Source organism: Taudactylus pleione, unplaced genomic scaffold (assembly GCF_031769625.1).
Source record: "Taudactylus pleione unplaced genomic scaffold, aTauple2 ptg000065l, whole genome shotgun sequence".
NCBI lineage: Eukaryota > Metazoa > Chordata > Amphibia > Anura > Myobatrachidae > Taudactylus > Taudactylus pleione.
Genome location: NW_028284467.1, coordinates 2,336,694 through 2,354,156, shown reverse-complemented (window position 1 = coordinate 2,354,156; position 17,463 = coordinate 2,336,694). Strand labels below are relative to the sequence as shown.

General features: G+C 42.1%; 1 protein-coding gene across 4 annotated transcripts in view; it reads left to right on the top strand.

Moving 5' to 3' along the window:
* R3HDM2 (R3H domain containing 2) overlaps nt 1-17,463 on the top strand; it is a 142,150-nt gene that overhangs the window by 73,727 nt on the left and 50,960 nt on the right. For 3 of the 4 annotated variants that reach the window (XM_088465890.1, XM_088465886.1, XM_088465887.1), the window contains exons 2-12: nt 3,529-3,719; nt 4,894-4,935; nt 5,742-5,828; nt 7,728-7,845; nt 8,051-8,129; nt 10,570-10,629; nt 10,877-11,017; nt 12,117-12,225; nt 12,645-12,740; nt 13,732-13,763; nt 13,942-13,995. In XM_088465890.1, coding sequence (XP_088322016.1) covers nt 3,552-3,719; nt 4,894-4,935; nt 5,742-5,828; nt 7,728-7,845; nt 8,051-8,129; nt 10,570-10,629; nt 10,877-11,017; nt 12,117-12,225; nt 12,645-12,740; nt 13,732-13,763; nt 13,942-13,995 — 986 coding nt within the window. In that variant the 5' untranslated portion in view covers nt 3,529-3,551. The remainder of the gene's footprint in view (nt 1-3,528; nt 3,720-4,893; nt 4,936-5,741; nt 5,829-7,727; nt 7,846-8,050; nt 8,130-10,569; nt 10,630-10,876; nt 11,018-12,116; nt 12,226-12,644; nt 12,741-13,731; nt 13,764-13,941; nt 13,996-17,463) is intronic. The other variant, XM_088465888.1, reaches the window with a different exon arrangement.

Sequence of the window (17,463 nt, the reverse complement as noted above, 5' to 3'; positions counted from 1 at the left end):
TGTTAAAATTTTGCCCTATTCATTTACTCGCCCTTTTAACATGCGCTAATTTTGCAACACATTTTTTTTCGAGGCCGCATGAGCAGGTGAAAAGTTGGGGAAAATGCAGACTCCCTCCCTAATGACTAATTTGGCACTGAGAAGTTTTTATTAAGTTAATTTGGCCAATAATGACATATAATTTTTGGGGTGACATTCTGCAAAGTGCAGAATGTGATAAAAAAAGATGTGGGACAGGTATATGGGAGGGGGGGGCTGTATAGATGGGACAGGTGTTTTAAACATTGCAGGTGGCAGTTACAGGTGTTTTTAACACTTTTTTTTTTTTTAACAGTGGCTTAAAATGATACAAGAATACACAGAGGCATTTTTATGTAATTACTACAGCGTTTAGTTTGCTGAAAAAGACTTGCTTTCTATTATTTTTTTCACTGTTATTGAAGAATGTTTATAGCAGACATTTGACATACTTTATAGTTTGCTTTTGGCCACTACCAGACGTCTATACTGTTATACTATATAAGTTTGCTTTTTTTCTGGGATATAGGCTTATCTCCCCATTTTCCCCTATACTTAACGCGTGTGACACCTGCAAGAATTATCACCCAAATGCCGGAAGATTACTTTTGTAATTGAATTGGGTGTTAAACGGGAGTGTGCATACAGACAATAAGAGACGAGCAATAGGTTAGTTCAGTTAGCACGTGTTAACGTTTTATCACGGCTAATTGCGGTCCCCCCTAAAATTACTAATGGAGAAAAGGGTACTTATAGAAATAGAAGTTTTCTATTGTCCAAATATCTGTTGTATATGTGACAGTCTTTAGGTTAGCTGTGCAGTGTTTCCAACCATTGGGTGAAGCCATGTGTATTATTGCTGCACAACTTGTGCCCTATACAGGAAGCTGTTGTAATACACAGCAGAAAGTGGAATGTTATAGGGGTACCTTGTCCTTTTATTTGGTTTCCTTTAATGCACAATGAATGGACAAATGAAAGGAACTTGTAGATTAATACTATTAACAGTCTTGAACAAAACTGTAGAAAATGCTAATTTTGTGTTAAAAGAAGATAAATGCATTAATAATGTTCTTCCTCCTGATGTATCTCATTGTTGTACCTGCATGTCTGATGCATGTTATGATGAATGCTGGCTGATGGAAGATCAGCACTGTGCATAAGAGTTGGCTTATTGTATCTCTGAGTATCCTAACGCATGTTTTGCCTTTTTATATAAATCTTTATCACCTTAGTCTGAACACTGTCCTTGTACCTGTATCTAACTCTTCTTTCTCTGCTTGTTCCTCTCTGTTTTTGCTCTTGCACACTCTTGTCATAGACGATCAGGTCTTCCTCCTCCTCCGCCCTCCCACGCTGTCCTGGGGGACGGAGGCTGATTCATTCATACAGCTAAAACGACCTGCCTTTTAGAAAAACCTTAATGAAAAACTAGAGCAGGGCATACGGATGCATTGGAAATTGACCAGATTGATGGTCTTTGTGGTGTGTTGGGCTAGGATTGTGACAGTGTGATCCTTTGTGATAATGTGCATGGCTGCTTATGGCAGTATGCAAGTGAATGCGGTTTCCATGGTTAATTTCAGGAAAGCTTATTGAGGAAAGATAAGCTGTAGTAGCTATTACAATGCACTGAATTGCTATCTTTATGTTTTTGAACGTAGCTGCAATTAATTTAATTGGATCAAGAATCATTTTGTGGATTGCTGGTCAGACGCTTTGAATCCGGCATAGTGCTTGTCTCGTTATTGGTGTGAATGCTTCACATGGCAGAAAGTGGTAGCAGGAATCATCGTTACTGATGTTGCTAAGGCAGTCGTGTGATATCTGTACTTGAATCTATTGTTGAGCAAGTCAAAAGACTAAAATAATATAACAACTGTGCCACCAAGGGATAGAAGTGTTCCATTTTCTCCATTGTAACAGATTTTACCTACACAAATTACATTTTATTTCCATGGGTTTTTTAGGTTTAGTGGTCTTTTAGTGACTGGCTCAGTAGGGGCAGAAGGAACCTAAGAGGCTCTGGCAATTGCATTAGAGAACGTAATGTGTTTTGCTGTTCCAGCACTTCACAAGGTGCATTCTCTTTCAATGTGAACAATAAATTATGGCACATGCACAATATGTGACAGTTATAAAGACTTGTGCAAATAAAATGGCGGCGACCAGATTATAACTGATGGTTTTCTACTGTAGTTTAGATAATGAAAGCAAGACTCTTATTGCAACACCAACATTTTCCCGTGCCCAATTTTTCATAAATGTTCGTTATTTTATACTATAGTATTAGAAAAATGTGATGGTAGGAGGCAACCTGCGAGTGTAGCTCACTTCTGTCCGTATGTTATGTAATAAATGTTACAGCACCTTTATTACTGCTTGCTGCAGTCCCACTGAGTGGTGCAATAGAGAGAACATGTTATAATTCTTTTTTTCAGTATTGAATTTTGCTGTACGTCCAATTAGATCTGGCTCGAATCCTGTTAGCAATCGTACAGTAAAGATTGTGATAGGGAAACTTGTGGATCTCTTCCACGGATTCTTCCTAAAGGTGCCTACACACTAGACAATTTTTGGAACTATATGCCAGATTCCAACACATCGGAACGACATATCATTCAAAATCATGCAGTATGTAAGCAGTATATCGCGCGGTGCACGCTCCCGTTGAGTCGTCAGTCGCATCGTCAGGTTGGCTTTTCATGTAGGGCCGACCTAATGATGCGGCTGACGACCCCATGCAGTATGCGGCTGGAGCTGACATATCAGGCGGTCGGGCACCGGATCGTCTAGTGCAGGGATGGGGAACCTCAGGCCCGGGGACCTTATAAGGCCCGAGCGTTTTTCTGATAGCTTCATCTGGCTAGCAGGGTGCCTAGAATGGCAACCGGCAGCCAGAATCTATGCAGCAGATTGGTCACACCACTGCCCTTACAGCTCCGGGCATTGCTGTAATCACCAGCAATTGTGGCCCCACCCCCAAGTGACGTCAAAAGGAGGGGGCGTGGTCTGCACCAGGCCCGCAAATGTTTTATATATCAAAATGGTTCCCCACCCGGGGTCTAGTGTGTACGGACCGCCCGATTTGTCGGCCTGTCGGATGGGGGAGCGCCGGTCGCATTGCTTGGTACTCACATTGCGTTGTGTGTACCCAGCATTAGACAAATGTATTAGCATTTGTCAACTAGAAGAATATTATATTGTATCCTTATAGAGTATTTAATCTGTGTGTTACCACATGATTAATCTTTAAACTGCAACAAGTCTGACATTATTCACCTGTCCACCTCTGATACATACACACTGCAGTCATAGTACTTTAGGTTTTCAATGAGGTCCGCCTTCAGGTAGCTGCTGCTGGTGGTTAATCTAACACAGTCCGGCCCTTTTCAGAAATATGAATTCAGGTCTCTTGTTAGACCATATGGTTGACTTGTAAAGCTGTGCTGTCTTTATATGTTTTATATAATGTTTTTTTACATTTGTGTCCCTTCTGCTTGTTTGCAGGTTAGTGCCGTTTGCTCTGTACTATGCTGAAGATGTCCCATGGCCACACAACCCAGGAAACTCTGGAGATCATGAAGGAGTCAGAAAAGCGCTTGGTTGAGGAGTCTGTGAACAGAAGCAAGGCCATATCAAGGTCGCCAAGCAAAGAGGAACAGGAATCTGATGAGCCAAATTCACGTCAAGAACCCCAGGTCATAGTTCTGCTGTATTTGATGATATAACCACAAAAGTATGTTTAGAGAATTTTAGGGCCAGATTCCATCACCCACAGGCTGTTGCCAGTATGGCATACGGTAGCTGTGCAGGATATGTATACGTAGCTGGTTTCTGTTTACAGCCTAAGGAGGTGCGAGCAGAAATCAGGCAGCCATAATTGCACTTGTGAGTGCAGCGTGAGACTAATTGAAGCTGTCCCTTATGGTGGGTACACTGGATGATGTCGGACTGGCCAACATATCGTACCATGGGTACACATTAAAGCGATGTAACTAATGATGGAACGATCCCTCTTCCGTCCTCCATTAACATGCATGGAGCCACAAACGATATATGTCTAGCACATCAAACCTGACGACATCATATGTAACCACGGGAGCGCACATATAGTGCACACACACTGCACAATATGTTGTTACAATGTGGCCAAATCATAATGACATTGTCTCAGTGTGTACCCAGCTTTAGTCTCCTTCATTAAATGTCTCAACACCCTGGGTAACAAAGCTCGGCTGTGTGATGTGGCAGCGTTGAGGCCTATAGAAACAAGTGGACCAATTAGGGGCCTCAATCATGGAGAGAGAAGCTAATGATTGGTCATGATTAATCACAACATGAAGGGAAAAAAAACATTTCAATAGCAGTTTTATTAATTTTACTATTTTATCAAAGCAGTTTATTAAAAACTGATTCTTTAGGATTTTGTCTAGGCTTTTAGCTGCCGTCAGAATTCTACAGCCGGCTACACTGTTACCTTTTCTCTCATTGAATGTCTTCTTTCTTTTTGAGACTTTAAACAATAATCACATTAAAAAAAAAAAAAAAAAAAAAAAAATGGTTTTAATAAAGCTTTCAAAATTTTAGAATGCAACATGGACTATTTTCCATTCATTAACACGCGATATGAGCACATGGATTGTGCACAGTCAATTGTATTTGTAAAAACGCAGTATATCAAAATTGGAAATAGCTTTCAATTACTTCATAATGTATAGTAAACTGCCCAGACACCGGTTACTTGCTGATGACTATATTTCTAAGACCATTTGTATAGATATTAACATGCACAATATCTAATCTGGATTATATTTCTTATTGTTCATTACAATTATTTTCTCTCCCTTCTTCGGACTTTCTTCACTGTTACAGAGGCGGAATCCAAGCCACGGACATGCTAGGAAAAGAGCCAAGGTACACTTGAGTGTAACTCATACCACCCACGTCTCAAAAACAATCACCAGCCTCTTGTACGCTCTTCATTCTCATTTCATCTGGCACCTCGTTGTTTAGAATTTTGCTATTTATTCTGTAGGAAATGCTCTTAACTCGCATAATTTATGGTGCATACACACTGTCAGATGAACGATTTGACCAATGATTTGATTGATTGAACGATTTTAGACTCTATTAAAATGAATGGAATCGTCCAAGTCTGACTGTCAGATATCGTTACTTGACGAGCAGGAACGCGCATCGTTCATCGTTGCAGGCTCACGGGTCAGATTTTCTTTCAGATATGAACGATTGAACGTTTTTTTAAATCGTTATTGTTCAGATCTGACAGACAATCTGACTGTGTGTATGCCTCATTACTTTTCAATTTATACATAAATAAATAAATTTCATGTTGCATTGTTTTTATTTTCCAGGTAATATTTTTTCCTGGTAGCCCCACACTGGCATATATTCAAACATATACTGCCACATTATATATGTCTGTCATACAGTATAAAGGCAAAATACTAAAACCGCATAGTGAGTCTGCAGTTACCTTACAATGAAAGAGGTTATAATTTTACTGAATTATAACCTATCTGCAATAAATAAGCACCTTCTACTACCGATACTTTGTGTGATTCCATCGTCTGTGGCTCTCTTGGTGACCCTGATTACTACATACGTGTGTGTGTGTGTGTGTGTATAGATAGCTTATGTATATACAGTATATGTATTTTTTCATATTTGCTTTTCAAGTAAAATATATCCTTATTCTTTAGTCAAACTCTAAGTTAAAGCTGGTAAGAAGTTTAGCTGTGTGTGAAGAGTCTTCTGGACCATTTGTGGATTGCTCCTTGGAACCTCAGGTAATACAGCAGTACGGTCTGTTTTACATAGATTCCGTTAATACATTTCTGTTTTGAATACATGTTCCTGTGTCACACATAAAACTTATACAACTATATCTGTATAATTCCTTGGAAACTGAGAATCGCAAAAAGAACTTTTTAAGTACGAACACACTGGTGTTTTCAATGTGTGTGTGATTTCTTTTATTTTAGTGCCCGTTGATATGCAAGCTAATAAATATATAGGCTGACTTTAACTTGTTTACGCAAAGTGCTTGTGGAAGCGTATATGTTTTCTGTTTACAACGTATTCACATATTTATGTATGTAACTTTTCAGCTGCATTGATGCATGTCAGATGCACTGAAATGGAACAAGAAGAGTTCAGCAGCACACACAGCAAGTTAGACTCGCATAAAATGCAAATTTGAACAATCTAATTTTGTACAATGAATTTTTATTTTCCGTTTCTTCCCTTTAGAGACACTGCACCATAGGCATATAGAGAATCCATTTGGACATTGGCACTCTAATCATATTATAGTTGCTTAAGTTCCTCCCCTTCTATAGCCCCATCCTGCTGGGAACTTCATTTGTTTTTGAGTGTCCACAGCATGGGGTGCTTTCGCTGGCCTGCTTCTGCAACCTGTACTATTATTTTCTGCATTTGAGTTTCCGCTACGATTGTTTAAGTTTACTGATTCAGCAACCAGCAAGATCTGAAGCTTTATTGGGCTCTCAGCATTACTAGCACAAGCTGAGAAGGCACCATCCCAGTGCCGCCTCCCCCACTAGAACTTTGAATTCCCCTGGTGATATCTCTGTCACTGCAGCTGCAGGCAGTATCCAGTGGTCCTAACTGACATTGCACCATTAGATCCAATAGCACCACCCTGTGCACCGGAATAACAGCAAGAAGGTAGTTGACTCCTCACCACCCTATTCCTAGTGGAGGTGATGGGAGGCAAATCAGCAGCGCTTAGCCTCCGGAGACTACACCTTGCAGAGAGTGCAGTGCCTGATGGCTCCTTGTGAGGCAGTGCTCAGTTGGGGGCATTTTTTAACTAGTTACTCAGCACTAGGCACCAATAATCTGTAAGGAGGCTGTCTTCAATGGCGGTTGATGTTGGGCCGGGCAATGGGGTAAGATTGATATCTAATCCAGAATGTCAACTGCTCCTTGACTGAAGCCCACCAAAATAAACACATAAAGCAGAACTCCTTCTCTCCTTCTTCTGCATCCCAGCTGCAGGGAAATATCCAGAACACAACTTATGTTTTAAACTTTAAAGTATGACTACATAAATGCTACACCTGTGGCTGATAGCACATTACACAATGCATAGGCAGCTGCACATTTTAAGCACTAAGACCACATTTATACATGATAAAAGAGAATGAATTCAGGCAAATAAAATATTTGTCTGTCGGCCGCGGCTGGGCATACACTGCCCGATGCAGCCGACAGTTTACAGGTAGATATCGCATCGGACGGGCATGCTGGACAATCCGGCATGCCCGACCGAGCAATATTTAACCCTCGGTCGCCCACGCACACGCTACAATTATCGGGGCGATCCGCGGATATCGGGCGGATCGCCCCGATAATTGTAGTGTGTATGACCAGCTTTAGGTGTACATAATGTAGTGGCTGCTGAGACTACATATTTGTAAATGGGATAAGAAGTGAGAGTCATTAAATACTGTTGTGCAGCAGTCATTGGCCTGTTGTGCAGCAGTCATTGGCCTGTTGTGCAGCAGTCATTGGCCTGTTGTGCAGCAGTCATTGGCCTGTTGTGCAGCAGTCATTGGCCTGTTGTGCAGCAGTCATTGGCCTGTTTGCACATAAGTGAAATAATGGGGTTTGAGGGCTCAGTTTTCAGTTTAATTTTCCTGACTTATTTTGTCTTGCTGCAGGATGTCATCCACTTGCATATCAGTTGCCCTTCAGATAAGGAAGAGAAGTCCTGTAAAGATGGGCCTGAGAAGGAGGAGAAAAATAAAGAAAAGGGGCCAAAGAAGATGTTGTCTAGAGGTGGGTTTTAGTATTGTGGTACCATATAAGTAACATGTAACTAGAACTGGAATGGGAATGCTATATTGGGCTTGACAACTATTGGAGTATTCTACACAACAACTGAGTTTAGTATTTAACAGAAATGGCTGATTCAGACGACATATTGTAGTTCTCATTTTTTATTATTTTTTTTTAAGGCAAATCTGCTTCTTTGTCCTTACAGATTCTAGTCAGGAGTACACAGACTCTACTGGAATAGACGTACATGAATTTTTAGTGAACACACTGAAGAATAACCCAAGGTAATGTGAGGTTGCTGTTTTAAGCGACACCCCCGCCCTTTCCTGTAAATTCAGTCTGTACCCTTCACAAATAAGTGTATCCATTATTTCAGTATAATTTCTATTTTAAATAGTTTGACATATTATGCAGATACATTTGTAAGTTATAGTTACATTTTAGTATGTGCAGTGGTCTGTCCTGGGTTAGTGGTGCTTTGTGTAAATATTTCTCACTCTGTCTTCAGAGCTCACAAATAGTCTTGTGACCTTCTTCCACATGTTCCGATGAATTATATAATACTAGCATAGGTAAGTGGTTCCCAAATTTGAGGTACCCTTATTGTCTCAGAATTATTTTCCTGCACCCCTGAGTCAATGGGTAGATTCAGTTAGTGTTGAGACTCCTCACGCTAATGTAACACTAGCAAAAGCGAGGTTCTCTTACAATAATCTATTATGTGTTCATAAGACGCGCACATACATACATACATACAGGTGGGGTCACGCATAAACATACACACAAACAGGCAGGGACACACTAACACATACATACATACATACATACATACATACATACAGGCAGGGTCACACACACACATGCATAGAAACATACATACAAGCAGGGACATGCATACACAGGAAAGGTCACACATACATACAAACATACATACAGGTAGGCTCACACATATACACATACACACACACACACACACACACACACACAGAGGCAGAGTCACCCATACATACAGGCAGACTGTGGTACCTCTTTCTCGCTTGATGTGGAACCAGCAGCTCCTTCCATGCTGCTGTAGTCCCACCCTCTGCTGGGGTCAGTGGAGCATGTGCTCAGCTTCACCATTCTGGGCTCAGCACATGCTCCTCTGACCCTGGAGTGTCACCAGCATAGAACAGTAAGGAAGGTCTGGAGCTGCTGCTCTGTATCCTGACCCCCACCCAGAACCGCATGGCCCAAGAGACTGGCCAGGGAGAACTCATTGTTCTCCCTATAGCCTAATAAAAAATATACAGGGCCCCCACTGCCGCCTGTTCCATTTTATGGATAATCTGGCCCTTCGTATCACCCCTTTAAGTATGCTGTAGCTCCCTAGTGTGCCACGGCACCCAGTTTTGGATACACTGGCATAGGTAAATGTTTTTGTAGAACCAGTGATTAGCACAATTGTTCCCTTGAGTAAAAACATGGACTGCTGGTGAGGCCTGAGAACAATTCTGACCATTAGTGCTTCAGATGTGGTGTTCAACATGCTGATCCATTAGAAGCTTGCATGTTGCATACACTCTAGTATAATATACAAAAGCCTAGCTCCAGAACCATTATTGTGTGATAAGGTCTCCCAGACACTGTGTGTTAGCTCTGTACCCAGGAGAAGTAAGATACAATACTGTAAGTCAGTACTATATTCATCTGTAAATGAAACATTCTTCACTTATAAGTACTCTTGTTTCACCCTGAGATTAGTATTCAAACCCAAGGAATAGATATGTTTGAGAATTGTGGTCATGTGTACAATTCTACAGGGAGGACTGTGAGTTCTCCAGGTTGGCTGTTCATTATTTCCTCCATGTATCCTGAGATATTGTGCCCATCTTCTGCTGCTGTGGCTAAAAGGGACTGGACCCCCTGGGTGCAGTGTGTGACAGAAATTGATAAATTGTTACTTTATACCACTTTCAGACAGAAGCCGGGCCTTGGACCCCTGGTTTTTCTCGTGTTTTTGTACACGGGTTGGACCCAGGTCACAGTCCCTACCCCCCTTTCACACTGCAGCTTGGACACAGGTAATTCCCGGGTCGACCCCTTTCTCTCCGAATCTGTGTCAGCCCTGCCAAATGTGTGAGTCATTAGAAGTGGACGTTATGTCACAGGCTCACAAAGATGAGTCATGAAAAGTTAGTGCCAGCGCTCCTGAACCCACCAATGAGATACTCTTACCCAGGGCGAACCCTTTCAGACATCAGGCAACCAGGGTTGGACCCGGAAATAACCCTGGTAGCGACCAGGGTCGAAAACCCGGCAATTTTAAACCGGGTTGTACCTTTCACGCAGAAAAGAGTACCCGGGTTAACTCTGCTTGCCCTGGCAAATTCCTGGGTCCTTTTTTCTGTCTGAAAGGGGTAAGTGGCTACTTCTCATTATTTGGAGCTTTCTGAAGCACAGTACTTGCGTGGTAGGGCCAGTCCCTTTCTGTGCCGGCATCAGCAGGCATTTAAAAGCTGCTTTGTGTCCATCTACTTCAAATGCGCCCCCTGCCCCCTCCACTCCTTTATTTTCTTGAAGGTTCTAAAGGTAAAAGAAATATGGTCACCATGAATACTTCTCTAAGACCAGTGGTTGCAAGGGTAACTCCTATTGCTTGGCCTGACAATCCATTAACATTACATGTATAATTACTTCTATAGCTGTCTGGGATATTAGTAATTCAAAGTTTCATTCTCTTAGGGACAGAATGATGCTGCTAAAATTAGAACAAGAAATCCTTGAATTTATTAATGACAATAGGTAAGTGTGAAGCCAAGATCCTCCTCACAATAGAGATGGCAAGAAGCATAATTTAAATGAACAAACAGTAGCCTGCATATATTTAGTATACGATGTAGTGCTAACCTCTGAAGTCAGTGTATTTTTACTGCTTGACATATAAAAATGAAATGGATGTTTGTGTAATATTACAGTATGCATGGATGCACTAAATTTCACATATGGGTACTACCATAGCACTAATTCTGATCCCCCCACCAAACTCCAGCAATCAGTTTAAGAAGTTTCCACAGATGACCTCTTACCACAGAATGCTTTTACACCGCGCTGCTGCCTATTTCGGCATGGATCACAACGTAGACCAAACGGGCAAAGCCGTGATCATCAATAAAACCAGTAACACACGAATGTAAGTAGCATACTGCACACTATAACTTGAGAATTGTTCTATTACTTTAGGAGACCGCTCTGTCCTTCTGAACTGAAGGCTGAAACAGGGCTTGCGGCGCATATGCCGGACTATGCCAATGCTCAGGACAGCAGAGCAGGGGCCTCTGGAGCAGGAAAACCTTACCAGACTCCCCGCCATCACCCCCTCCAATGGCTGTACCCATTAATTAGCTATCTGTTACTACTCCGATCAGGTACAGTGGTCTGGCAAGGATCATAATTCTGCTAATACGCACGCAACGCAGTTGCCAATATCAGCGGCGTTATGCAAATGATTGTATTTGCATTGCGATCGCAGCCTAACATAAGGGCGCCCACTTCCCCTTACATCTTTATACTACAGCAACATAGCTAAATAATCAGTAACATTACGTAACATCGGTCCCATACACACACATGCACAAGCCCAGACCTTACTTAGAGATTGCTAACTTCCACGCACGCTATGAGACCTCACACTGCGTAGGGCATCGCAGTGGATAATTTATGCACTCCCCTGCAACGGCGTGCAAATGCACTGGCACGCCTGCGTTTACCCGACCACCCCCCGTCACCACCCACAAACTGCACTTCCTGTCAATCACATTGCGAGGGTCTGCGTAGCCTCTGCGATCGCAGTCATGATCTCAATGGCTAGTTTGCGCACTGCGATGCATGCACAGAACACAACAATTGGCCGATTGCGTGCGTATTAGCAACTGAGATCCTTGCTGAATGAATCAGGCCCTGTATTCTCTAATGGTTCTGCTCTAGGACACAGTCATGGTTTAGGATTTTTATTGTCTGGTGTTTTCTTTTAGACCTTCCAAATATTTTATTTCTCAGACTGCGGATCCTGGCGTTTCAGAGACCCTTCCCTGATATCTTTTTGGATGGAGCTGACAAATTATTAACTACTGATTTTCAGAGTATTAAATTCATAGACACTGATTTCCTGTGATCCGATATTATGATTTGACACCCAATATTATTAGCATATCAGATATTTGCCTCTTTTTAAAGTAATGGATAATACAGTACATGATTTGCATATACAATTGTGTATTCCCATCTAATAGACCTGAACAAAGGTTCTCTGAGCACATCAAAGATGAAAAGAGCTGCGAATTTCAACAAAGGTTCATCCTGAAAAGGGATGATGCCAGCATGGACCGTGATGATAACCAGGTAAGGCAGCTAACTTTCTTAGTATGACATCATTTATATCTGTGGCTTATCTGTTTTGTGTTATGACTTTGGACCATTCAGCAGTGACCAAGCTAATTCCAGAAAAAAGTCAAATGGTATTTTTTGTAAGCTGGGCCATGAGAACCAAGATGAACAATGTGTGTTATAAACAGTCCATATGTTACAGCCTTTTATGTATTACAATTTGATCTTATTAAAATGCTCCTTTGTTTAATGCCTCTTAAGCCATGCTGAGGTCACTGAGGATATTTGGTATCTGTATAATGTGGGCTGATGCCTATAAAAAAACACATGATTCATCAATGTGAAGGGCGCATCTGTTTTGGTGAGCACATTGTAAACATGTTTAAGTCATTCCTGCTTTTGTTCAGTACTTCTGTTTTCTTTCTCTTTTATAGATCAGAGTTCCCTTACAAGATGGGAGGCGGAGCAAGTCCATAGAAGAGCGAGAGGAGGAGTATCAGAGAGTGCGGGAAAGGATCTTTGCAAGGGAGGTAAGTATCCATTTGGTCTGCGTTTAGTTTTACTGTATTATGTCCATACAATGCTATGAAGCCTGTAGTGGCATATTCTATTTTAAAGGGTATTGGCTGCAGACAACAATCAATTGAATAGTAGAGCAATCTCAATTTATCTCTGTAATCTGGTTACACATTGGGTTGTGTTTATTAGCTTTGATTAAATTTTTGCCTTAATTACCTTTTCCTGTCATGTCCTATTTGCTGTATAAACTTGCTTTGCCTTATGGAAGTCTCCAATACTTCCCCAATGTGATTTTTCAGTTGAACATTCCAGTAATTAAAATGTACTGGAGTTGCTTAAATCTGACTTGACCTTCAAATTTTTAGTCATTTTAAATATTTATACTTTCTAACACTCTGTTCTTACGTACCTGTGACTGGAGATTCAAAATACAAAGACTACATTTATACCAAAGAGGAGTACAAAGTAAATAGACAATGAAAAACCTAAAGCTATGCTTTGAAATTCAAATGACGTTCCAAGTTTTAATCTTTTTCCATATCATTTGATGTACAGATGTCTTCATACACTATTGCCGCCATCGTGCCAAACAGCCCTTCTCGACTCGCCTGGTCCTGAGGGACTCTGCTTGTTTCAAGCGTCTTTGGTAGAATGTGCGTCTTAGACAAAACCGCTTCACGAGACTGCACGGATTAATTTGATACGCGACACTTGTATATCTGTGTGCGCCTGACACGGAATACGAAGTGTCACGATTCAGCGGCCACAACTTTTTTCATGTCAAGTTCCGTTATACAGATTTAGACTCAGTCACATACAGATATACAAGTGTTGCATGTCAAATGAATCGGTGCAGCTTTGTCACATCGCATTGAGACTGTGACGCACATTCCAAAGAGAAAGATGCTACATTTCCCAGTGCAGCTCACTTGCGCCAGGCTACTTGTACTAGGTGCCAGCATTTTTACGTTAAGTTTATGCTCTTATTTTCCTGTCTTTCAGTCTGCTCAGAACGGCCATATTGCTGATAACAGGTAAGCCAGCACTGGCATTATTCTCGCTTGCACTCTTTGTACACAGTAAACATTTCAATACTTCAAATTAGCTGCTAGGTAGATCACTCTCATTCGTCAGTTTTGTCCTGCATACAATGACAAAGGGAAAAGAGACTCAATATTATTTTTCCCCCCTCCCTCTTAATGTAACCAACAGAGTCTACAGAGAAGGCTTTTCCGCTATCTCTCACAAAAGGAGACAATTGTTTAGGTACCTTCTGTGTTGTGTACTTTAAGTATTCTATGTCGAGATCTCTGGTAACCACACCTTCGTGGCATGGCTGCTTGTGAGGTTCTTCTTGATTATGTATTTTGTTGCAAGTGTCCTATTCTGTAATGTGGGTAGGGTGCCCTGTAACCCTTTTTTTTATTTATTTTCTATTTGTTTTTGTTTTTTCTGTCATGATTAATTTTATGGCTGCTAATTCATTTTGCTTTTCATTTAATTTTGTTTAATATTAGAATCAAATCCGGTGTTGCTCCCCCAGCTGTTGTGGTACTACAAGTCCCAGAATACAGACTAACAGCAAGTGTATGCTGTGTCTTGTAATTCAATAACAGCCGGATAGCTGCAGGTTTCCTACCTCTGTTCTTCACAAGTTTGCTTAGATTGCTTTCTGATTATTTGTAGTTTTAAGGACATATATGTAGTACAAAGTAATGATCTGGGGGGAAATTTACTGAAGTGCAGTCTATTGTAACCAACAATTTTTTTTCAGCAGATTTTCTAGTGGTTTTCATACCTCTGATAAATGCTGTCCATGAGACCACTCCTGTTTATTACCACTGCCAGTTATTAAATAGGCAGACTTACTGGACGTCAACACATTTAGTGACTGGAGCTGTGTGCGAGTAATCTGATTCATTGATGAGGTGTCCCCCGTCCCCCGTTATGGATTATGTTGAATTAAGGAAAGATGATTTCAGTATTTAGTATGGAGAGTACACTACCTAAATATAATTATGCCCACAATAGTATAATAAATTAAGTAATTCAATATTAACTAAGGGACATAATTAAAATTTTTCTATTCGCAAATGGATAAAATATAGATTACTAAATGTTCAATTAGAGTCGGAAAAGTCGGAAAAGTTTCGCCTGTCCGACTTTCCGCATCCTTCGCCTGTTTCAGAGGCGAAAACTTTTCATGCGCGTCCCCGCTTTTCGCCCTGTTCAATTCCTAAACACTTGAAAATGGAAAGCGGTGATTGCGGAACAGGCGGAAAGTACTGGGGAAAGAATTGGGGAAATTAGTCTGTACCCCATAAAAAGATGCACTAACATAGGGAATCAATGTAGGTGTGTACTAATAGCCCTAATAAAAGTGTTTGGGATACTTAAGTCATTTAAATTGCTTCTCATTAGCGTCTTTGTAAAAGTGGTGAAGAATGGCATAAAGCAGTATTTTTTGTGTGAAAAAAGTAGTCCAGACAAATTTGGGGTGCTTGGAAATGGGTGCTAGCATATTTCTATGTCTCTAATGTGAACCTTTAAAAAACGTAAAAAAACGCACCTGCAGCATGCACCTGCAATCCCAAAATCACCTGACCCATCCTTGCAGACCCCCAAGAAGTTATTTCGATAGTTTTTATGCTTGTCCCCCCACTTTTTACTTTTTCACCCCAAAAATGAAAGTACTTTTTTAGGGTGTACTTAGGGTTTTTTTTCCCAGATTTGTCCTTTCGGGGACTGTCCCAAGGGTTCTGGGTCATTTCCCTACGTTTGCCCCCGAAAATAAAGATTTTGCACCTGCTATTCATTGGAGAAACTTTTTCGCCTATTACATTGCAATGGGTTTCTGCTTAGGCCCAGGGGTCTTCAACCTTTTACACAGTGTGGACCACATTATAAAATTCAACGAAGCCCGAGGGCCACCAAGCTATACGCCACACAGTAGCACAATCTTGATTCAACCAATTCACATTACACCACAAAGTCGTGTCCTTTATTCATGTATGACACACAGCAGTGCCCCTTATACACAATGCCCACAGTAGTAGTGCCTTATACAGTGCCCACAGTAGTAGTGCCTTATACAATGCCCACTGCAGTAGTGCCCATTACACATAATGCCCACAGCAATGGTGCCCTAATGCAATGCCCATTTTAGTGGTGCTCCTTATGCAATGCCCCCAGTAGTGGTAGTACCCCTTATTCAGTGCCCCCAGTAGTGCTGCCCATTATGCAGTGCCCACAGTGGTAATGCCTCTTATGCAGTGCCACCAGTAGTGGTAATGCCCCTTATGCAGTGTCCCCAGTAGTGGTAGTGCCCCTTATGCAGTGTCCCCAGTAGTGGTAGTGCCCCTTATGCAGTGTCCCCAGTAGTGGTAGTGCCCCTTATGCAGTGTCCCCAGTAGTGGTAGTGCCCCTTATGCAGTGTCCCCAGTAGTGGTAGTGCCCCTTATGCAGTGTCCCCAGTAGTGGTAGTGCCCCTTATGCAGTGTCCCCAGTAGTTGTAGTGCCCCTTATGCAGTGTCCCCAGTAGTGGTAGTGCCCCTTATGCAGTGTCCCCAGTAGTGGTAGTGCCCCTTATGCAGTGTCCCCAGTAGTGGTAGTGCCCCTTATGCAGTGTCCCCAGTAGTGGTAGTGCCCCTTATGCAGTGTCCCCAGTAGTGGTAGTGCCCCTTATGTAGTGCCCCCAGTAGTGGTAGTGCCCCTTATGTAGTGCCCCCTGTAGTGGTGCCCTAGTATTAGTGCCCCTAATAGAAATGCCCCCTACTAGTAGTACCCCTAATAGAAGTGCCCCCTAGTAGTAGTGCCCCTAATAGTAATACCCCCTAGTATTAGTGCCCCTAGTACTAGTGCCCCCAATAGTAATGCCCCTAGTACTAGTGCCCCTAATAGAAATGCCCCCTAGTAGTAGTGCCCCTAATAGTAGTAGTAGTTGTAAAGCCGCTTACAAAAAAAATACTACTTACCTTTAAACCCCGCTTCCGCATCTGCTGCATCCGGTCCGCCCGACAGCTCTTCTGTCTGAACTATGGGAGAGACGCCATGACACTCTCCTATAGTGCACTGCACACATTGCGGAAGCCGGAGCTCATGGGGTGAGCTCCAGCTGGTGGTGCGGTGCTGGTATGGAGCCGGGCGCCTGCTGGTAACAAAATCTCACCGGGCGCCCGGCAAATGGAGCCTGTTGGCTGACCATGGGGCACAGCTCCCCACCCAGTCGACGGGCCACCCGACAGAGCTCCGCGGGCCGGCTGGAATTGAATTTGGAGATAAGTACCAAACAGGCGAAAAGCGGCAATAGGCAAAACTTTTTCGCTGATTATGACTTTTCGCGTCTAATTGAATACGGCCCTAGATTTGAATGTTTTGTTCCCTAGTACCTACCGTGCTACTTAGCATTTAGATGGGCATCTTTTGGTACGTGAGGCCACAGACACCCCTCTGTCCCAGAGGGACCGTAAGTGACGTAGCATAGCGCATGACTTATTGAAGAGGGGCAGTTTTGGAATGTTTAACCAGGAGGTTTGGGCTAATCAGCAGATGATTTAGGGATTTTGAAGCTACCACACATGGCCAGCAGTTTGGGGTTACACCCTCCAGGAGGTGAGACTGCTTGTGATGTGTAACAATTTGAAATCAGCCAAAAAAAAAAGGTTTTTTGTTTTTTTTTGTGGTAAATTTTCCCCCGGTCTAAGACCATAGAATGCAATATCAGTTTGTATTTGA